The following is a 24,446-nucleotide window of genomic DNA, read 5'->3' as shown; positions in this document are numbered from 1 at the left end:
TGTTTGAATCAGTCAATTAATTAATATTCCATTGTTTTTAATACAGTACCTATAATTAAGAAACTTATTTAAATAAATTTGCAGAAACTATGCCTCTCTTAATGAGAATGACACGTACGAAAATTGCAAATTGGTAAGTTGAGCCTCAATTATTATTTGCTTGCTTGCTTCTTATCAAATGATTTAGCATTTTTGTTTGCCCAGTTATAACTTATATCATTCTAAAAATTTGATAAACTGTTAATATTAGATGTCAGCTGTGTTTATATCCGTTTTCAAAACTATTTAATATTATTTCGGAAATAGACGAATTTTATTATAACAATCGTTGTTTTCACATACGGAACACAAACTTAAATTGAATTGTCATACCGTATATAGTAAACCACACACACGCACACGCACACACAGTATATATACAATTTTATACATGCCTATACATATAATACAAATATATAAATAACTAAATCGTTTATTTAAAGACATTCTCCATATACTATTCAATATTTACACATTTGTTAAGTTACGTATGTTATTCATATGGATCCCCCAAATAATACAAAAATGTATTGTTTTAATGGGAAGTGTAAAGTGTCATAAGATGTTACTAACGTCATGTTTGTGAAATTACTTGAAGTCTTTTTATGAGTGTTTTGTATGAATGAATGGTTTTATTGTTATTGTTGAATGAAGGCTGCTGTTTTTTGACACTTGTTTTATTTTATTGGCGACGTTTATTCAATCAAATTATTAATTATTTCATTCTAACTTAAATGATAAGTTATGTTCACAAATTACAATGCTTCTTCACTCTGTCTCATTTTATCAATAACTTTTTAATATTAAATTATGATTTTGAATGGCATTCGATTTACAATTTTACAAGAAACAAAGCAAGCCAATGACTAATCCTTGCCACTCATATACAAATGCCAAAAAATGATCAACATCATTTTACACATTTATACATCTATCTATCGTCCACATTCATTTTTACATCTACAACAAACATTCCCATCCTCATCTATCATTCGAATGGACATTTACATCCAGGCATTTGACACTGCCCTATCTCTCGGCATTCCTGCCCTACTTGATCCAGAAGACATGGTCATAATGACGGTGCCCGATAAGTTATGCATCATAACTTACGTCTCACAGTATTACAATTATTTCCACAATATGCCTAAAGGTAATGTTATTCATTCATTCATTCGTTTGTTCGTTCGTTCGTTCGTTCGTTCATTCATTCATTCATTCATTCATTCATCCATCCATCCAATCATTCATCCATTTATTTATTTATTTATTCATTTATTTATTTTCATTTGTGTCATAACGACACGCCAAACAACGATTACCTTTACACAAACTGAAATTCGCCGTTAGTTTATAATGGCAATTGAACAACGGCAATAACATTAATAAAAGCAATAATTAATAGTATTAGGCAATAACATTAATAAAAGCAATAATTAATAGTATTAGCATCTTTGTAAAACAAGTTAAATTTGTATGAAAATTGTATTAACTGCATTGAATTACCAATTGTTGTCTTGCCAAAATTTACAAATTAAAATTTAAATTGCAGTTTTTTCATAGCGCTTAAAAATACAATTGTTATCATGTGTCGTCCTTTGTTTTACTGAATATTTACCAGTCAAAAACTTGGCATGATGTTCTAAATGCATGGACAAAATAAAACAGGTGATGCTTCTAAAGTCAAAACGGTTTTAAAAAGAACTTCTAATTTCAACGAAGATGTGTCAATAGGAAAAAAGATTAACCAGCAAACTGATCAAGTAATTTTTTAGAAGCAGCATATGTTTTGATTTTTTTTATTGAATGTAAAGTATTTTTTAATGTTTTCTCAACCGTGTTCATTGGCTTAATAAAAGTTTACCATTTTATTTTTGTCTAAATTTCACCAGGCCGCCAAGAAAAGGACGTTAGACGACAAATGTCACAAATGCGGTCAAAAGGTGAAATATTTTACATATGAAGTTTTATTAATTTTTCATCATCATAAAATTTAATTATTCAAAAAAGGTTTATATACTGGAGCGCCACATTCAAGAGGGCAGAGTGTACCACAGACAGTGTGCCCGGCTGATGGAACGCCAGTCCACCCTCCAAAGGAACAAGGATATCAAATCAGTTTTTGAAAGTTGTCACGTTAGCAAAGTGCCGGTAACTGAAACAAAAACAAAAGAGAAATGTGATGCATTGAAGATAATATCGTCTCATTTGAATAAATCGTTGAATAAAGAAAATCTGACAAAACCTCTTACAACGAGTGCATCCAGTCAAATGATCATTTTTCAGTCCTCATCAATTTCACAATCATTTCCGTCGTCAGCTTCACAACCATCAACAAACAAACCATCAGTTTTTTCAGCGCCAACGACACGACCCTCATACTATTCAAAATTCGTTTCAACATCACCTTCAACGTTTTCCTTAGTAACATCATCATCGTCGTCAGTATTATTACCTTCATCATCGAAGACATCACCATTTTCGACATCAACATCGTCATCATCCACAACGACATCATTGACATCATCAACATCATCCTCATTGGCTTATCCAAATTGGAGAACTACTCCTGAAGCAATGGTGTCTTCCGATGAAACTTCCAAACGTTTTTCCAAATTTTCTCCCTATTCGTCATCATTGATGACGTCATCAACAAGCGCACCAAATACTAAGGACAACAACAACAACAACAACAAACATATTGTTGCCACTTTATCGCCTAGCTCTTTTAACAACAGTGTGCAGTCAACCAACTTTAATCAAACGTACTCAAATGTGAATAAACTGCAGAAAGCGCAAATCTCATCAATCACTTCTGCCAATAAAACCGAAAATAACGCAATTGAAAAATTCTCAAACACCAAAAGTGAAATTACTAAGAAAAACTTTTCTGAAAATTTGCCTGTTGTAAAAAATCCAGTATTATCAAAAACATCCAAACCGAGCATAAATTTATCACAAGTTTTGTCTTCATCTATGCAACATTCAAATCTTGTGACTACTAGTTTTTGCAATTCAAAACCTATTTGTACCGCTAAGTTAACGCAAAATACACCAAACACATTTGTCAGCATAAAAAAATTTGAATTGGAAAAATCAGCTAAAGAAACAAGTGACGTAACTGAATTAAAACACAAAAATGAACATGAAAAGAATTTGAAAAAAGACCTTTCTGATATTGGTACAACTGAAAAGTTGGAAATGAGAAATAATAAAAATAATGTTTTTAGATCTGAACTGCTTCTTGAGCCACTGAAAAAGCGTGAATCTCAACTGAACTCATTGAAACCACAACCGGACGAGGAGAGCGAATTGAAATTTGTTTGGCCTAAAAAATTGAACATGGAGGATGTTAATCAGCTAGCTTCTTCAACAACAACAACAACATTAACAACAACAACAGCAACAACAACAACAACAGCAGCAACAGTATCTTCTCCGTCTATACATTCTAGCTCCATTACAAACGTGTTTAAAAATGCAATTGAAAGAAATTTATCGTATGACAAAAAGTTAGCAGAATCAACAAACCGACTAGATGATGTTAATATTAATAAAAATAATATTCTTCCCTCGCCACCAAACTTCAAAGAATATGAAGAATATTACAAAACCACAACCAGAAGAAAGGTTAGCAAAATTTTCATATTGAAATATCGTGATTTTTCTTTTGTGAAATTTGTATTTGAAGATTTTTGCCGAAGAACCAATGTCTGAAGATGAAATTGAAATAATGCTTAAAGAGTTAGATAAGAAATTGATTCAAATTGAAGAAACAGGAAAAAATTTGGAAAATATCATCCGAAGTAATTTTTTCAATTCAAGTTATTAAATCTTTAAAACAATACTGTATGTAACGACGACCTAAATTAAAAGGTGTCCCTGATGAAAGAATGGACGATGACACGATGAAGAGATGGCTAGACTTGGTGAAGCAAAGAACGGAATTAGTTAGGGACGAAAATCAATTAATTTACAAGTAATTCTTCATAAGATAATTGATTCAACCGTTTTTTTAAATTAATAATGACGTCTTTATTGTAGAAAATTGGTTGATAACTAGGGATGCACTGGATTTAGGTTTTTCAAGACTTGGCCGGATTTAAAATTCAAAAACCGGCCAGGGCCAGATTTTAGTTACCATTTTACATGCGTTAGAGAAAATACTCACATTTACGGTTATCTACATGTTGAACATCAAAAAATAACACTAAGCAAATAGTTTATTAATTTAAATATACGAATAAGCTATATGATACGCCAAATTATGTACACAAAGATCAGCTTATAATTTATGCATAACCCATGTTATACCATAAAGAAAATTGTCCAGCTCATTTCACAATTAGTGATGTTGTTATTATGTGTCATCTATGCACGTGCACAATTTCTTTTACACAAAGATCAGCTTATAATTTTTGCATAACCCATGTTTTAGCATTAAGAAAATTGTCCAGCTCATCTCACAATTAGTGATGTTGTTATTTTGTGTCATGTATGCTTAGCCTTTAACTTATTGACAAAAAATTAATTGAATTAAATAAAAAAATTTTTATATTTATAACATTTTTAAATGTTGATAGACGCTTAAATCCGGCCACCAAATCCGGCCGGGGATTTGAAAAAAAGCAAAATTTTGGCCAGGGCCGGGACCGAACTTCGGTGTATTCCTATTGATAACATCATGTAGAAACATGTTGAATGAAAATGGTTCTAGGTCTTTGAAGGGCAGATTGGATGATGGTCGTTGAAAATCCAATTTTATTGCTAGCATCACTATAGAAAGCCACAGTTGAAACGATTTATTTTTATTTTGTATATATATATATATATATATATATATATATATATATATAATAAATTGTTTCTAGAGTTAATACATGATTAAGTTACAAGAAATACAGAATTTTATTTTAACCATTTTAGGAAAAATCAGCAAGAACTTGAAAAGCAGCACGAGGAATTAGAGTATCAACTGAGATGTCAGCTTAGTATTCCTGGTAGGTTTTTCTTTATCTTTCCAAACTAAACTTTATTAGCAGGTATATGCTATCATCCTATATTTAATTTATTCAACAAAACATCTGCAGATGACAAATTTTGTTAAATCTTTATTGGAAAATTACCTTGAAATTATATTTTTTATACATTACCAAAAATTTGTTAACTATTAACAAAGTTTATATGTGTATTAATTAATTGAAACTTGTTTTTAGACGACGTGAAATCCGATGAGAATAAAATGTACGAGGAGCAACTTTTCAAAGAATTAAATAAAACAGTTCAAATGAGAAATCGCATTATTGATTTAATCGAGGCTGACAGATTGAGGCTAGTGAAATATTTGGCTATGATTGATTCATGAAACATTTGGCTATGATTGATTCAACGAATAAAATATTATTAACAATCTCTTGTAAAAATTGAAATAACGTCTAAGTCAGAAATTTATTTAATGGTTTTTAAAACAAGAAACTATTCTAGAATGTCATGAGTCGTTATTTTTTGATAAAATTTGATTACTGTTATAGATTTGTATTATATTTGAACATCAAGCTTCTCACATTAAGAATCTTTGTTAGTAAGTTATATTAAAAAAATTATGTCGTAACTAGCAATTTTTCTTCAAAAACTATTTATAAGAAAAAAAATTTTGCTCTCTGTAGCTAACGCATCTAATAACATTTATAACGCAGATATTTGGAAGAGGATAGAATGTTGGAAACGCTGTATACAAAAGGTTAATACCAAACCATTTTTACTACATTAATTTTTTTAATTTTTGATAGTTATTTGAAAATTTAAAATTTGATTGAACAGAAAAAAACAACAAAAAGGAAAAAACAAGAAAAATAAAAGATAAAAACAAATCAAAGTTAAATAAAAAATCTGATCCAGATAAAAAGGCTGGCAAAAAGTTGTTCCAATTCAGATCTAAAAAAGATAGTAATTCTTCCAACAGTACGAAATTTTAGTTTTTTTTTACAACTTTCTAGTCCAAACTCCAAATACATTGAATCTTTTTATTTTTCGCCAACTATGCTTTTACAGAATTTTATAATAAAAACATCGATGAGTGATAAGAATGAAATCGTGTGTTGTATTTGCTAAGGTTTTCTATATATTTTTAAAATAATTTTGTATTTAAAACAAAATATTATAATTTATTAAATGCTGCTAAAAAGATTGATAAAAATTCACTTATGGTTCCTGTTTATTTTTTAATATATCTCAAAAAATTTAATTCATCTACCGACTCGGGTAAATGGATATCTTTCCTGGCGGACGAGTCAACTACAACTTTTCAAATTATTCATATTGGTATTGTTCAATAGTTTTGTTTAGTTTATTGTTGAATTAAATTCGATTGTTTTTTGAGTTCTTTGGTAATTGTAAGACATATAGTAGTTGTAACAAAATATATTTTATCGGAAGTTTAATACTCAAATGGCTGTTTCTTGCAGCTTTTTATTCAGAGTTTTTTTTATAACTGCGTATCAATAATAAGTCACAACACATTAAAAAATAATTTGTTTGTTTCAAAATGAGCCATTCACGTTGAAGTTTCTATCTAAAATTCAATGCCAGTAAGCCTAATCAGCAATCATGTCAAAAGCATTTTATACTACAAGGCAGTTACAAATACTCAATATCAGGCTGCTTTCAATTGCAAAATTTAATTGATCCATTTAAAAACAAGAAAAAATAAATATCTTGTTTAATTTGATAAACTTTTGAACAAAATTCAACCAATCATAGTGTTTTTTTATTTATCAACTAAGAAGTCTCAAAAGTCATAGAACTATTCTAATGTTTGCTTTCATCGTTTTCTTCATATTCCTCCTGGATTTGCGATATTGAAAAACTTTCTTGAAGAACATTTTTTGTATTTCGATTAAAGTTTTCACTTATTTTACTTTCTGTAAGACTATCGTGATAGCTTTCCATGCTACCTTGTGATACGGTGTCACTTTCTTCATATTTATTCTGATCACTGTTGAGGTTATCTGCAGTTGTAGATGAAAGGTCAGCTGAAAAACTTCTCGTCGTTGTGTAATGTTGTGATTCTTCTGTGGCATGGTACATGTCTTGAAGTTCAATCGAATCTAAATGATGAGAAGAAAAGTATGATTGCCCTTCCACCAGTTTTGACGACTTCACTGGCGTAAAGCAGAACTTCAATACTGGCTTTTCTGTGTTGTCGATACTAACCCGAGAGGATCGACGAGAACTTATTGTTATATTTGGGATGGTTAAATTTGGTTTTAAATATCCAGGTTCAGAAAGGTTAGGAAGTACGCTATCAAACGTCGTGGTTTGTGGCTGTCGCAGAGTTGTTTGCAAAGTAGATAAAGTATCTGTCACTTTCGTATTGTTGGGAACATTTGAAATTTTGTTCTTGTTGGTTGTTGCTATATCAAAATGTGTTTTGTCGGTTTTGTTCGGTGCGATCATTTTATTTTCTAGCACAGAATTCTCGAAAATACCACAATTAATATCACTTGTACAGTCATCATCTGCGTTCGTTTCAACATCAGTTTCTAGTCCTGCTATATTAATTTGTTCTTTTGCATTGGTTCGTTGCAGTTCGCAGTTTATTAATTCGTAGTCATTTTTAGAGAAAAACTTGGAAAAAATTTTTTCCAAATGATTTTGCGCGTGCAAGTTGAATGGATCTTCGGGATGGTACCTTATTAGTCTTTTGTATGGTACGTACAGCTGATGAATGTTATCAGGATTCAAGTCAATCTTTACATATTTGAAATGAACGTTTAAACATGTGAGTGCATATAACATGTTCACATTTAAAATGCATTAATACAAATATTTTTAAACAACTATAATTTAAGAAATAATTAAATCAACAGTTGTAACTTAAATTTACTTCATTTGTAAATGTAAGATCGTTTTTATAAGCGTGGAAAGTATTCTTGAAAAAGTCTTTCTCTAGCACAAGGCCTCTGTATCCGTAGAGAACGTTGTTGCAGTGTGGAGGAGAATAGAATCTCCACAAATTTTGGTCAAAACATTCCTACAATTAAAAATAATTACTCTCCATATCTATTTTTACTTCAGACGTTTACAATTTTTAAAAATGAAAATGTTGGTTCAAATACAAACGGTTAGATTTTCGCATAATAGTAAACTATCTACTCTAAGTCCACTCTTAGAAAATATTTCATTTAGTCTCCATTTTAATTCTTTGTCACCAATCAGAATGGACATTTGGCATTTCTGCCACTTGTTTTGATTCTTTGGTAAGCCCCATATAACAGCCTGGACAATTGAATTGACGTTCATTGAGAGGTTTCTATGAGTTGTTATGTGGTTGATGAGACACTCTGCAGCGTAGAGACACAACAGGTCGAGACTCAAGCCATCTGATATCAAACCTATTTGATATTCGAATATTCTCGACAATTCTTTGGACGCTTGTGTCAGGAAACTTGTTAAGATCTATTTATAATAACCAGAAATTAATTCGTTCTAATAAAAAAGCATAAATAAAACAAAATTAAACAACATTGGGGGCTTAATGGGTCAATGCTAATAGCCTCCGATTCTGTAATGCGGTGACCTGGTTCGATAGCAGACGCATCAACTCCACGTGTCATTGCTGAAGCAAATGTACAAGTTTCGACGAAAAACACAACACACACACAAATGCACGTACGCATACATGTGTACGTATGTTAGGTGTTAATCGTATGTTAAGAACTCTATTAAGCAAAAAAACTGCGATATGCGAATCAAGGTAGTTGAAATTTGGATCGATCGATCGATTGGTTGAGAGCTGGTCTGGCTGACAGGCAGGCTGGCTGGCTGATCGATCAATCGATCCAATGTTTGTGAGTGACATTCAATAAAAAATTTTAAAATAATAAATGTGTTGAACGAGACCTGAGTAGCGACATTAGTGATAGCTCTTTTCTCTTCTAATTTATCATGTAAACACTTTTTCAACGAACAAAATTGAGTCTCCGTTATTATCGGTTTTACATTTTCAGTAGATGGAATTATCGAAGATAAATACTTTTCTGTTTGAAAAATGTTTTTTTAATTTTGTTTAAAGTTACTAATAAAATATGCAATCAAAAATACTTATGCTGATGAAATTCATTCCATTTGTACTCAATTGAACACCATATGACAGTAACTCCAACTGTTTTTCCGTCTTTAACTCGTTGAACAAATCAATAACTTTAGCAGTGAAAACACGTTCGAAAGCAATCATTTTATGTTTTACTTTTGAAACGGTTGGAAAATCTTTCAATGAAAGTATTTATTTACATAAAATTTAAAAAATTTTTTGAATAAAATGAAAATAACGAATTAATTATTGACAAACACTGAACATGTTCAGGCTAAAGAACAGAAGATAACAAGTGCGATCAAAGGCAAAAATTAAAATTGGATTAGCGTCACAAGTGGAGTTCCTCAAGGTTCGGTGCTGGGCCTTCTACTATTTGTTACCTACATTAATGATATCAACTCTGGCATAATGTCAAAAATATCAAAATTTGCGGACGACACGAAGCTGTGTGCAAGGGTCAACAACGAGGAAGATGCGGAAGTACTAAGACAAGATTTGACAAGACTATACAAATGGTTTGAAGATTTGCAAATGCTATTTAACATAGACAAATGTAGAGTTATGCACATGCACATGTAAAGAAAGAACAAGGGCTTTCAATATCAACTGGGCAGTAAGGACCTTCGATTTAGAGAAGAAGAAAGGACTTCGGAATCATTACTCATAAAAGCACGAAAACATCAAGACAATGTACTTTGGCAGCAGCCAAAGCAAATCAAATACTTGAAAGTGCTAGAAGAACGGTGGTAAGCAGAGAGAAGCCGATCATCGCCCACATCTCAAGTGCTGTTCACAGGTTTGGAGTCCGGACCAGCAAAAGGACAAAGACATTCTTGAACGGATAGAGCAACAAAAATGATCGAAGGAGTTGGAAAACTAGAATATGGGGACTAAAAGAATGCGGGTTAACAAGACTAGAAAGGAGAAGATGCAGAAAAGATTTAATTCAGACATTTGTAATAACTGGAAAAGAAGAAACACCGTTCACCAGGTTCTTCCAACTAGAAAAAAAGAAAAATACAAGGTCCTCAAGAAGACAGAAAATCCAATAAAGCAAAGATTCTTCAGCAGCAGGGTGGTAAACGCCTGGAACGAGCTGAGCGATGAAATTGTCTCAACGAATTCAATCAACAATTTTAAAATCAAGCCAAGAGAGCTAGGACACTAAGACATTTATTTTGTAGTGGTTCTTACACAGATGCTAGTCTACTGAACCACTTTAAACTTTGTTATTATTATTATTATATTAAACAAACCATTATAATCAATGCTGCTGAAGCTGATGTTGCTCCTAATTCTTTTAACTGACGACCGATGCAAGGATATGCTGCTTCCCCGGGCATTTCCATTTCTGCATCTTAAAAGGCTTGACAAATCTAAAACGGAGTATGGAAAGTTTAAGGAAAAATAAAAATATGTGCAATATCTCTATTGAACATAGAATTTGTATGTACTAGATTTTTGCAGAATTCCGCAGTACTTGAGCTCTGTACGTAGCAGTTGCGTTTTATTCAAACGATTTTAGTATTTGATAAGCCTAATGTATGCTATGGCCGGATTGCTTCATTTGATATGCGCTATTCTGTAGATCTGTAGTCACTGGGACGTTTGAGTCACAGCAAAACTGAGTCTGCGTTCAGCTTGCAATATAAAATTAAGTTAAATAGTTAAAAAAAATTACCTTCAGCCGATTGTTTTTTGGGAGCATTTTTAGAAAAAATGTAATCTTTATTATTTGTTATAGTGTTTCTTTTTAAACCGGATGAAGAAATGGCCTTTGGACATGTATTTCTGTATACTCTAATGTTTGCGTTTGATCCTGTTGTCTGGGGTGATGTTCTGCTTTCAATAGATGTCAAATCATTTACGTTGGTTAAGGATTTATATAGTTTATATTCTATCGTAGCCTCTTTTCTGACAGAATTAAATGAATTTGAAGGATTATCATTAAATGAGCTTGAAGGATTTTCCCAATCTTTGCAAGTTTCTGTATGCCGTGAAAGATTTCCATTACAACTTTTTTTCAAGCTTTTTCTTCTATTGTTTGAGATTTGTTGAAAAAAGTTTATTTTTAATCCGTTTTCGTTTTTAGTGAATTTTTTTGGTTCTCGCTTACTTTGTTTTGTTGGTGATGTTTTTGCGTTAGATTGTTTATTTCCCATGTTTTAATTATTGTAAAACACAAAAACTTGATGCTAAACATGATTGATTACCTAATTAAGAAAAAAATTATGTATCAGATTCATAAACAAAATTAAACAACTTGCAGTAAAATTGGCAAACAAATGAGCTAAAAGTAAACGTTGGAATTGAATGTTTGACGTGTGTACGATAAACTCACCTGCATTTCTTACATGCTGCCTGCGTATCCACGTTGCTGGAATGCAGCCACTTTCTTATTTTCATGATGAAGTGGATGAGATTGGAGAGATCGTGGCAGCCAAAAAGTGTTTTGCTGTTTCTTTTTTGTTAGAATTTTGTTAATTGAAAATTAATCTGTTAACTTGATATCATTATATGTTTTAAAATTCTTTTTATAAATTCTGTAACAATAATAAAAAAGATACATACATTTTTACTATTCTATTCTATTTTGTGGCGACTCGTGGCGCATTAAGCAGAAGTTATTGATCAACTCTATTGAATGATTCATCGATCAGTCCAAAAATAATACGCGTCTACACACTGATAACGTTCTTTCAGGGAAGAATTTTGCTCTAACAAGTCAAAAAACGTCTATCCAACATTTTATCTATCAATCTGCCTGTCCGTCCGTCCGTCTGTCTGTCTGTCTGTCTGCCTGCCCATTCCGCGATCTATCCATCCATTCATACGTTCATCCAATTTTAAAATTAAAATTTTTTGAAATTTTAGAAAAACTGGCTTGACTTTTTTCATTAAATTGGAAATCTTAAATTCAAAATATATAATGTAACTTTCTTGCTTAATAATGGCTAAAAATTAAGTCAGCCTTTGTAACAACGCCTGTCGGCAAATTTCTGTGTATGTCCTTGGTTTTGATATTTTGTTTCAAAAGAAAGCCAGACAAAAAAGCATTAACTGCTTGACGACTTTAAAAAGCGAAACATTCTCAATAAAACAAAAATTGATAAAAACCCCAAAATGATATCGTATGCAATATTTAAATTATAAAATGTTATGTTGTTCACGACTCTTTTAACCTTCAATGTTATTTATCAAGTTTACAAGCATTTTTATAAATAATAAGTAAACATGTTAACTTTTCTAAACTTATAACTGATGATTTAAAATTTTAGTATAGAATAAAATTTCATATGTGCACGACTAACAGTAGATTGATACGGGCCACTATATATATATTCGATTTTGGTATTAATTATTACACCTATGTAGTTTGCTCTTATATCAGTTATTTTTTAATTCACCTTTATTTTATTCTGCTCAAACGTCTTGAATATTTTATTTAATTCAAAGTTTAGTTGATGAGTTTACAACTCAGCTTTGAGAATACGACACATACAAATTTAACAGTGCACAAATAAACAACGACATCGTCACTTTTACAATACAATATTGATGTAAAATGTTGCGGTTTTATGAAAAAAGAAACGTACCATTACAAAAAAGACCGTCTGCAACGCAAAATTAATTGAAAAATACCTTTACATCTTCTAGAACTATGTTAATATCAATCTAACAAACATTTAACATGATTATGACCAAACTAAATGCGTCGTTTCTGTATGAATGAAAATTGTTATCTAATTTAAACTTGAAAGGTAACTCTTGAACATTACAAGATTTATAAATGTACTTTAAACGAGATGAAAACAAAAGATCTAGTGGTTATTACGGTATATAAATTCGTGTGGACTTACTAAATCATTAGTACCTGAATTATTAAAAATTTGTTACAAAAACATTATAAATTATCTATAAAAATAGACATTTGTATTCAGCGTCAAGTGTAAAGTCCTGCAGGTGTCTATGTGTTGTTTTCTCGTGATTTTCTGCATTCATTCAATTGAATTACATCTGTCCGTTGCTTCAACTGTTAACACAATTACTTAAGATCCCAAATAGAAGCAATTAAAAGAGCATGCATAATATGCTTAGTGAAAATTTAAAATTAAAGTTATTAAACTTTCAGTCCACAAATTAAATTTATCTATTAAATTTTCTCTTCAGCGACCTTACAAAGCCAATTAATTTTAATTGTCGTTATCGATAGGTATGTAGTTGATGATTTCTGCATCGGTGAAATTGGATGGGTCGTTTGCATCAGCAGATTGCAATGGCGAGGACCTTTCAAACATGAGTGAAGTTGGAGGTGAGGGCAGCGGGATGTTGGCGTTGATGTAGGAAGGTTGGCTGATTATTGTTGCTTGGTGTGTCGTTGATTCGTTCATAATGGAAGATTCTGGTGAAGACGTCGATTGGAGTATTGCTTTATCGGCAGTGTTATCTTTATCGTCGTTCTCTATGCTCATTTTGGCGGTGTTTGACTCTTTTGAGGACCTATCATCTGCTGACATGATGTTGGAGCACATGATATTTCTCGAGTCAGACCTTTCCATATTGCTCATATCACCGTGCTTTGCAAAATTGTACAAATTAAATTAGATCATAATTTATTTTAAAAAAGTTGTTATTTCAAGACGAATTACTTTGATAATACATGATATAGAAAATAAATCTACCATTCAAAAATTTTTATCTATTTTTATTGGTTTGATTGAATATTTAAAATTAAATGCAAGTTTTGTAAACTATTTTATTAAAATCACTTCATCGTCTCTCAAAGTTCTGTCATCAGCAGTGGAACTTTCGCTTTCAGTGTTCCTCCAGTTTCCAGGGGAATGATAGTTATCAGCTGTCTGGTCGATTTGTTGCTGCTCTATCAATGCTTTGTTGCCGTTTTTATTGTTGTTGTTCGTTGTTGCTTTCCTTTTTTCTTTTTCTAATAACTGACCGAGCCTGTAAATAATTGCCATGGTGACAGTCCATACTCCAATGAAGATGAAAATGATCAAATACAGGATAAACTTTTCTTTGTTCACTGTCGGGGACAATTGGATAGATTTAATTAAAAGATTAATGATAACAACAGCATTTGTAAACTAACAACTAATAAATTTGCTAATCTCTTTAGGTTCTTTCCAAGAAATGATCCATTTAATCATCTGTCTGCTAACAAATGTTATTTTCGGTGTTGTATCATTTAATTGGTTTTCATCCATCATAAGTTCGGTACTGTTGTCTACGTGGATTCAAATGATGTTATGCCAAAATTGACTGGACAAAAGTTTAATTTAAATTATACATGATTCTTCACATTCATAGTTCTCCACACTGATGCACAAAAACATTTAAAAAAGAATGCGTAAATTTAAACTTTTTATTTTAAAATTGCCAAAAGACAAACTTACGAACAAAATAATTTGCAGATAACGTTTGCTTATAAAGTTCCAAAAACGCTCGCCTGTGTTAAAACGTACCTTGATTATGATGTAATTTTATCGGTCCGCGAAAATACGTTATAACGAAGTTTTACTGCAAACATTTTTGAAAAAGTATGCAAATCATTAGCAAGTTCCAGTATTGAGCAAAAAAGCCGTATTTATGTTTATGAAGTTTTTCGTAATTTATGTTTTTACGGAAAACATTCTAGCCTTTAATGAGTGTGCTGAATGTCTTAAGGCCCAGCACACGATGCACGTACCTTAATTATGGCGCGTGCCTTAAAAAATATACTTCAAAATATTTGAAAATTTTCGCAACATGATCACCGGATTTCAGTAAACATTTTCTCAATTTTATCATTTATTATAATATAAACGTTAACATTTTTACGATTTGATAATATCAAAGTTGAATAAATTTTTTTGGTTCCGACTTCTTCAATCAAAATTGAATCTTTCAAATTTCTCCGAACCCGCAGTCATGTTGAAACATTTATAGTTTCAATAATAAAAAATTTATGAGATCTCCGTTGTTTTAAAGGGTCAATAAAAGGTTTTTTTAATTTTCTAAAGTTTTGTTTATATACATCAACAAATTTGAGTTTTAGAAACAAAAGCGTTAGTATGGAACAACTTGCACTATTTCATGAAACAAATTCATAATTCTCCATTTTAATACGTTAGTAATACACAATTTTTGTGCATATCCTTATCTCATTTTTCAGTTGTTAATAAAAACTTTGTACCTGTTAGATTTTGTCTAACTTCCCTTTTTGGTGAAACGCGTTTTCTCTTGAAAAACATCCTGGATTTTTCCAGACCATGCTTTGTTGCTCTTCCATCAAATTTTGTGCTGGTGATATTAAGATTTTCCATAATATTTGACTCAATGTGCTTTCCCGTTTTGTTATAAATTTCATGATGTTCTGGTAATGTTGAGTATATTGAGCTGTTTAGATGATGATTGCGTGGTCCGTTGAAACTTTCCAATTGATGTCTGTGATCTCTGGAATTGTTGCTACTCACATTTGAAGCATTGTTGGTTAATTTAAATTTTTTCAGTGCTTTCAGTAACAAATGATTGAATTTTGTAAATTTAAAAGATTGAATGTTCCTATTAATGGCTGATACGTAGGAAGAAAATAGAGAAGGTAAGAATTGTTTTGTTAACTTTAATTGGAGTGGTAGAGCATCATGAAACCTTTTTCGCTCATTGGTTTTACTTGGAGACACCATCAAATTCTTAATTACCGGGCTTTTGCAAGAAGTCAGTTGTTGTATTGAATTGTCTGCAAAAACATTGATAAATGTTTGATACTTTATAATCGTATTAATTTTCACGAAAGCATACCGCAAATATATTCAATGATGATGTTGCCAGATTTAGAAGCATTGGGGCACCTCTGCATGATCGAACCTTGCAACAAAGCATCGTACGAGAGGTGACACTCAGTTCTTCCACTGCACTCACGGAGAACGATATCATTCAAACATTCCGTTTGGCATTTCTTTTGTAGTGCTTCTATTGAAAATGTTAATTTGCTAATGAATTTTGAAGCTCACCGAACAATTGAATCGAAAATTGTGAATTTACGTTAATTCTTTTGTTATTTAATTTTATCAATTAACTGATTATTTAAAAAATTGAAAAAAATGGTTGAAATAATTTAAAAATCACAACCGATACTTTTGTTGGCAATGTTGGCATTGAAGGAGCTGGCAAGTATTATAATTTGTTCTTTGTCTCCACAACCAAATGATAGCATTTGAGATTTCTCATTCCAAATTTTTTTCAACACACTGACTGTTGGAAAATCGCATAAATATTAAATGAGGAAAAAATTTCTGTTTTTCATTTACAGTAAAGATTCATCGTAATTCTCAAATTGCACTGTTATAGAACGAGAAAAGTTCAGATACGATTAACGGATTAAGCAACCCACATTACCTTATGAAAAGACAACCAACTTTAAGTAAAAGCAGTGTAGGCAGCCGCAAATGGTGGCACTTTTTAGGGTCGGCAGTTTCATAAATGTAGAGACATGCACACCAGTCAATTTAACATTTTAAAGCTTTTTGTACATTCAAGGACTAACCCACTTAATTTGCATAAAAAAAGGTTCGATAAATTGATACATAGAGTCCTTGCCATTTTTATGCAATTTCAAGTGCCTATAATTTCTATCAACGTTGAAGTAAACGATCTTACAAAAAAAAACATTTAAGTGGCACCCGTTGAGAAAAAAGAAGGGTTGATGATATTCGTTCGAACACTTCCATTTCAGTGGAGTTTATAAGGCACTAATTGCCAGCGCTGAAATTCTACGTTAAAAAATATTGCGTAGACTTGGAGTTAACAATTACATTTCATATAAATCTAATCGATTTTGTTGAGTCGTGTTTCTGCTTAACCTGATCTACAATTTTATATATTTTTGTTCCAACAAAAGATAGATAGATAAATATTTTTTCATTATTATTCATTTTGAAAATATGTTGTCTTTTGAATACACAATTTTGCATTACACTCACACGCAAAATTTTTAAAACTGATTTTTTATGCATATATGCGTACATTACTATACTATATGTTACCAAGAGCATGGGAATGTCAGGATTAATTTGGCATTTGAAACAGACCAAAGCTCAGCCGTTAGTTAAATCACAACTTAGCTAATTGATGAGCCAAATTATTGACTATTAGCAGTTTTGTTATTAGAAAACATTTATAAGAACTCACGTTTTGAGCATGGATTTTTCAATTTTTCTAAACCTTCTCTTAGCGTGCAAACGTGTTGATTGCTCTTAAAATAAAAATTTAGTTAACTTATTTTAATCTATCAAACCAATATTATAACAGAATCTAACCGAGAATGCAAAAATATTTATCCAGGTTAACGATAAAATTGATAAAACGACACCGCCGACAATCGATTTCATTTCTGTTAACATTCATGAAAAACTGCTCAAAACTATCGAAACATTTATTATTTCTATCGAGTCGGCATTGCCTCTTGTGGTAGCTTCAGCAGACGCACATGTACTGTACATCGATCCAATGATGGACAATTGCGTTGCACACAAGCGTACACAACATGTCCTGCTTCCAACAGCACCAGCTTATTTCAGATATTTTGCTGCTTGAGCGTATGCCTATAAGATGTAGACATCATCACCGTGCATATATCATACGTGAATAAATACGAAAAAGATGTGTACGGCTGAATTCGATGAAAGCTCTGATGTTATCACATTTCTTCTCCCGTTTTCTTATTTTCCATTCATTTTATAATCATTTATTTATTTATTCATTTATTCATTTTTTTCGTTACTATTTTATACTATTGCCTTGCATACAGTAACAGTTTCTGCGTCTGTCAGATCCTGATTTTTTTAGGAATTTTTTATTTAATATATATATTTTATTAAATCTATTACCCCATTGCATGTTAAATAGTTTTTATAGTTTTTATTTTAAAGACAACGGTCTATAGAAAAAAAATCTTTTTTCAAAAATGAATTATTTGGCCGCCAATATTGTTTAGTCAGAGTGCCGTCTTCAGAACCGAATATTAAACAAATTATTTATATTGTAACATATATGGAAATATGTTTAAACAATATGAAATAAAGTAAAATAATTTTGTATTGTGTGAAAACTATTTTAAAAAACAGAAAAGATGTTTAAAGTTCTAGTCAGAAAAAAAACTCCCCAACAAAAAGTTAAGTTGAAATAACTGTGGAAGAAATTAAAAACGCATCGCGAATTTAAAACGCTTGCAGTTTATGACTGGAATAAAATCTAGAGACATGTAAAACAACCAGCTTTAAAATATTACTTACAATTTTGATGAAATTAAATAAATTTTACACTTCCAAACTTTTGCGCTTATGAATAAACTGTAAACACGATCGAAGTCGAAAGATCACATTGAATAGTTAGTAGGAAATACTTAGCAACAGTAGAATCCTCAAAAATAAAATTCATTCCACTTTGAACGCCATAACGCATATATCAGCTTCATTGAAACTTTCAATCAGTAGTTAAAAAATTTGTTATCGTCATTATCACAACTATCATTACTATTAATATCACCACCACCACCACCATCATCAGTATCATATTATTATCATCGTCTTCATCGTCATCATTCTACCGTTTGTCCGTTTGTTTTATGCGTCATCGTTCATAACGATCCATCTATGATCTATCTATGTTATTTATGTATCTATCTATGTACCCATCTATGTATCCATGTATCTATCTATGTACCTATCTATGAATGCAACGCAGTATCTGTAAAAAGTATACACATGAAAACGAATACATTCTCAATAGACACATTCATTTTCTTCATTAATATACTTACACGTTGTTTTTATAACGTTATAACAATTGTTATTATATAATATCTTAAATAAGCTATCACGTATCCTTCCTCAAAGATACAATGATCGTAATTCTATTCTTAATTTTCATCATTATTTTCTTGATTGTTAATATTTTCTATTTTTTTTTTAATTTTTAGCACTCTTTCAATGTTTTGTGACAATATATTTTCAAATCATATTAAGTTGGTTCAATGGTTGCTGCTTACTCGCTTGTTTACTATGCATCATCTACTGTACTTTTATCCTTAACAACAAACATCGTCGTCGTCGTCATCATCATCATCATCGCCATCATTGCAATTGTTTACGAACTATTAAGCTATCTCGCACCATAAACTAACTCCTTTGACTCTACGAAGATCTGAAAATTCGTAATTTCTTTTTCAACATTCGCGATGAAGTTCTGGTTAATTATATTAAGTACTTCTATTCTTTATTTCACGACCTTATGAATAATTATTTACGAATATTTACTTAACTTATCTTAAAATTATTTTCCTTCCAGATTTTGTGGTGCTCACATTTTTTGCTTCAGCAGATGTGAATTTTTGTTCGTTGGTTTTACAATATTTAACTTTGTTAATACATATAAATACTGTTTTAAATTTTATTCCGCATAGCTTCTAATCACCCGTGTAGGAATAACACGGTCATTTATTACGAAGACCGTCAGACGAGCAATGTCGTTGATTACGGACTGTCTGGGAAAGTTTTATGTGACAGAGTTATGAGGAATAGATGGTACAGGTTCAAGAAGAGGAATGGCTTAAATGGAATGCTGCCAAGTGAATGTGCCGAAGAATATTCCTGTGGCACTCACTCTCCTGTTTATTTGAATGCCCAACCCAACCATCTACGTAACATATGAGATATGATATTCCATTAAATAATAAGTTTTTCATAAAATTTTTAATTAATTGTTAATTAACAATAAATCACGAGTTTAATATAATGTGTGTGTGTAAAATTTCAATGATGTCAGATACCCAACATCCAACTGAAGCTGGAGAGGAGGCAATTCGTGAGGTGTGTGCGAGTTTGGCCGGCAACTGTTGCATTCGAAGGTGGTACATCAACATCTTCAACTGCGGTGGTTATTATGTCTACAGACTGCCCGATACACCAGGCTGTTACTCCGCTTATTGCGCTGGTTTATTTTTATATATTTATTATTTATTTATTTATTATTATCTAACTTATTATGAAAAATTTTTCAATTATATGAAAGTTAATATTGTCATCATCATGCTATTTTCTTGTGATGTGTGACCCTTTATAATTAATTCGTAATAATCAGTTTAAAGCTTTTTCAATTTGCTACAATCAAGTTGGGACATGATTGTATTATTTCGAAAATTTGCAGAACAAATTCGCAGAGCAAAACTGCATTTATAAACTGATTTATTTTAATTGTTCAACAGATGACATGTGATGGACATGCTTCCAGTTTCTCGTCTATCGTCATTGTTGTGATGACTTCTTTCCAACTGGAAACTAACTTGATGTTTGAAAATTTTTAGTTGTAGACCCCCATAAATGTAAATTTAATTCTCTTTAAGTTAACAATCGTTTCATACATTTTTTAATTTTTTTTTCAAAATATTTCGCTTTTTTATTTGACAAAATTTTTGTTAACTTATTTCATCTAACAATTATTATTTGATTTTTAAATATTACTTACTAAATGTTGAGCTTTCACCTAGTGACAAGCAGATATTTTCATCCGGAAAGTGTTACTAATATGAATTTGTTTTTTATTCTAAAACATTTTTTTAAATCGGGTTTTTTAGAATTTAAATATATATGGCGATGTGCAATCATCTTTAATACTGAAAACATAATATGTTTATCTCTGCTTTGTATTTATATCCTTTTTGTAATGTTAAAGGTTAAAGTTTACTCTCACTCTTTTGCGTTAGCTTCAGAGGTTTCAACGAAAAACACACACAGCATATATGAATACGCGTGCAAACCACGCATCATACACATTGCATTTGATAGGCGGGGATCTTTTTGTATTTGAACCCAGTCATTGCAATAGCAAGACCAGGCGCCTATAACCATTGAGCCATCACGCCGCCTATATATAATGTATATATCACTTCTGTAATATTTTCAATTAGTTTAAATTCTTGCTTTAATACTTCTCAGCAATATCAACAACACACACATCAAATGTAAAAACGCATAAATCTATGTGTAACGTACACTACAAGTGAGAGCATGAACTTTTTTGCAGTTGAACCTAGTCATTGCGACAGTGTCAGGCATCTTAACTATTACACCATTCCAAATATATATGTATATATATATATGTATATTTATGTGTGTTTGTGCGTGCGTGCGTGTGGAAGTAAGAGTGCACATGTGGTTTGATGTTGGTCAGTTCATGCTTGCGCAGTGTTATGAGTACAGGAAATCCATTTGAAATAATTTGGCGAGCATGAAAAGTTACGATTGATATGGAGGTCATGAAGGTAGACGTGATGCCGGAGATAACAGACTGCTCGCAACCTCACAGTGAAGATTGTTGAAGATTAATAAGCAGGGTAGTCTTATTTGTTGCATCTTGCATTTGACAACTTGCTTACTTGGAGTATAAGTTCAACGTTGGATTTTGTGAAATGTTAAATTGATTTTTAAAATGCAGAATGTTTGGTATAATGAAAAATTTTCAACAATGAAGATATCAGAAAATCAAAAACAAACAAGTAGAAAAGCCGACGTATGATCTGATCGGTCACTGTTCATGAAACGTAGCGGCAAATATAAGACAACATATGTTTCTGTGTTGTTTAAAAATTTTGCAATAAAAATGCATTGCCGAGAATTCACATTGAAAGTTTAAAGCGACATTAAATTAAGACAAACCCTCAATCTAATTAATTTAAACATTATTAACACGATGAAAACTTTGTAGGCATCCTCATCTTTACTCTCACATTAGTAGAACAAAAGCAATTTTTGAACGGGCGTTTGATAATTACTCTGACAAATTTGAAATTTCAATATTTCAGAATAAATTATACATGTTGAAACTTGTTAAATTTACAGCTTTCAGGTTCTATCAAATTCGTCAGCTTTTTTTAATTATAGAATTAAAAACATTAAAAAAAATCAAACAAGCAGAAAAAAATAAACTCGCCACATCAAAGCTTTAGAAGTGAAGAAGTGATGAAATAATAACTTTTTCTTTTTTTACAGCCGTGAATAATAATTTTTAAGTCTTTTTGATAAATGTATCACTCAACTGAGAAAACATGTGAACAGCACACAATGGATATTAACATTCGCCTGTGGAGTTTATAAATTTTCGTCAGATCAATTATACTGCGAGATAATTAATAACTGTTGCTTAAAATCATTCACTTCTACTGCATCGAGTTTTATAATCTCATTACTAGCAAGTTTTTTTAATTGTTTGTTGTTGTTGTTCGTGTTGTGGTTGTTGTTTTTGTTGTTGTTGCTGTTGTTGTTGTTGTTGTTATTGTTACAAGATTCCCAACGATACATACAGATCAAAAATCAGAATTTCTATTTAGCTGTCTGCCTTAGCTCGTGAAAGAAAAAAATGATAATATATGCTGCCGTCATATGCTGGCTATCAATAACATTGTTCTTATTATTTTCATGCAAACATGCCCACAAGATGAGCTAAACAAATACATAAATAAATTAAAAATGGATGCGTATATGTATGCGTATATACACACATTGTACAAATATATATATTTTTATTCATATGTACCTATATATGGTAGGAGATATAGGTTTGAAGGAGATCATATTTTATACAGTATTGTATGAATTCTACAGAATTGTTAACATTAATCAGTTTAAGGTTTGTCTTTTCAATTTTCCTTACTAGAATTTTCTGGAAATGGTTCAATTTGTTGAAAATAAAATTATCCAAGTTCACCGTGAAATTTTCATAAAACTGCTGTTATCCAAATTCATCATGCAGATAAGGCCTTGTTTCGATTTGTCATAAATCCTCTTCGGAACAGATGTGGTTTATATAGTTTTTTTAAACAAAGCAAAGTTTCTTTAGCAAAGTTTATTAGTTGGTTTATTAGCTTCATATGTGTTGTTGTCATTCCTTTATTCTTCATTGTTATTAAAGTTAGTATTAAGGCGTCGATTTGGTAATGATGTTATCATTCCTTGTTGGATGTTTATTTGGGGTTTATTGATATCTATTAGGACAGCTTATACAAATTTTAAATATATTATATTGGTGTTTTGACAAATTGTTTGTGTGTTGTTGTCAAGAATTTGGCGAGTTATTGGAGTTGCATATGTTGCAATCTAACTTTAGATACTTGAGCATTTGGCCAAATACACAACGCATCAATCCGAACTCCGAAAATGGTATAAGAATACCGAAAAAAGCTTTTTCGTTCTGCCACGCTTAAATGATGTTCTATCATGATTAAAATAAATAAAAATTTTGGTTTTGAATTCAAGAAACTTGATGATGATCAAACGCGGAACATGCTGTGTTTTTCAAATATATATATATATATATATATATATATATATATATACATATATATATATACAATTAAGACTGTCAGAAATGCAATTATTGATGATTCGCATTACTTAGCTTTTTGTTTAATTTTTCGATTTTTCTTTTGGTAAATCGTAAGTCATTGTCAAGTTTATTGAGTTCCAAAGTAAAATTTTTATTTAAGCGTGGATTCAAAACCAATTTTTTTTATTTATTTTTAGTATTCATTTATTTTATTTAAGAAACTTTACAATGATTTACGATTTACCGTTAAAAAAAATCGAAAAATTGAACAGGAAGCTAGCTAACGAGATTTTCATCAATGTATATATATGTAGTATATTATATATATATAATAATATATATATAGTATAATATATATATAATATATATATATATAGTATAATATATATATATATATATATATATACACACATGTGTGCTACAATTATGTTTTTAAAAAGGTATTACGTTTAAATTTAGTTCGATCTCAAAGAAGCTTGAAAATGAGCATTATGATAATATTTTACGGCTGCATAATAAAACATTACACTATCGCCTGCAGAAACAGAGGAAAATATAAAACTGCTGTGAAGTTTCAAGACTAAATGGTATATAAATAAATAGTAGGTTCTCATCTCTCCGTAACAACAGCCATCAAGCGCAATCACATTCCGACCGTTTGTATCAATTTTCGTTTTGTTTATTTTTGTTGCACTTTTGAGAGATGAACACGGATCAAATTGATCTCGTATGGATATCTTCATCGTCTTCACATTCATTCGAACAAAGAAAATAAGTATCGGATATCAACCTTAGATGCTCGGATTTCTCGAAACGCAATTCATCAGATGTTTAATACTCTTACAAATGTTAACACTAGCTAGAGATTTACTTAAAAAAACAAAAAAAAGCCAGCAGGTAAAATGTTTAACGTTGTGTTTCTGGACGGATTTTATGAACA

At 31.0% G+C, this 24,446-nt stretch overlaps 3 protein-coding genes across 3 annotated transcripts in view; 1 reads left to right on the top strand and 2 right to left on the bottom strand.

Annotated features, from left to right (window-relative positions):
• HELRODRAFT_136779 (hypothetical protein) overlaps positions 1 to 1,188 on the top strand; it is a gene marked incomplete at both ends in the record, with an annotated part of 3,011 nt that extends 1,823 nt beyond the window's left edge. The window contains 2 exons of the mRNA XM_009013472.1: positions 85 to 133; positions 1,054 to 1,188. Of these exons, the coding sequence (XP_009011720.1) occupies positions 85 to 133; positions 1,054 to 1,188 (184 nt within the window). The remainder of the gene's footprint in view (positions 1 to 84; positions 134 to 1,053) is intronic.
• A 5,658-nt stretch (positions 1,189 to 6,846) lies between these two features.
• On the bottom strand, positions 6,847 to 11,539 carry HELRODRAFT_167723 (hypothetical protein; the record flags this gene model as incomplete). Its single annotated transcript, XM_009013471.1, has 8 exons — positions 6,847 to 7,758; positions 7,925 to 8,071; positions 8,161 to 8,496; positions 8,941 to 9,077; positions 9,142 to 9,306; positions 10,390 to 10,509; positions 10,815 to 11,047; positions 11,475 to 11,539. 8 exons carry the CDS (start codon positions 11,537 to 11,539, stop codon positions 6,847 to 6,849), a joined length of 2,115 nt encoding a protein of 704 aa, XP_009011719.1.
• Positions 11,540 to 13,326: 1,787 nt separating this feature from the next.
• On the bottom strand, positions 13,327 to 16,729 carry HELRODRAFT_167722 (hypothetical protein; the record flags this gene model as incomplete). Its single annotated transcript, XM_009013470.1, has 6 exons — positions 13,327 to 13,710; positions 13,903 to 14,174; positions 15,324 to 15,503; positions 15,929 to 16,099; positions 16,265 to 16,377; positions 16,674 to 16,729. The coding sequence occupies 6 exons, from the start codon at positions 16,727 to 16,729 to the stop codon at positions 13,327 to 13,329; spliced, it is 1,176 nt and encodes a 391-aa protein (XP_009011718.1).
• Between the last annotated feature and the right edge of the window lie 7,717 nt (positions 16,730 to 24,446).

The sequence above is a fragment of the Helobdella robusta genome (assembly GCF_000326865.2).
Source record: "Helobdella robusta unplaced genomic scaffold HELROscaffold_12, whole genome shotgun sequence".
In the NCBI taxonomy this organism is placed as follows: domain Eukaryota; kingdom Metazoa; phylum Annelida; class Clitellata; order Rhynchobdellida; family Glossiphoniidae; genus Helobdella; species Helobdella robusta.
This window is presented reverse-complemented; position numbering and strand designations above follow the sequence as displayed.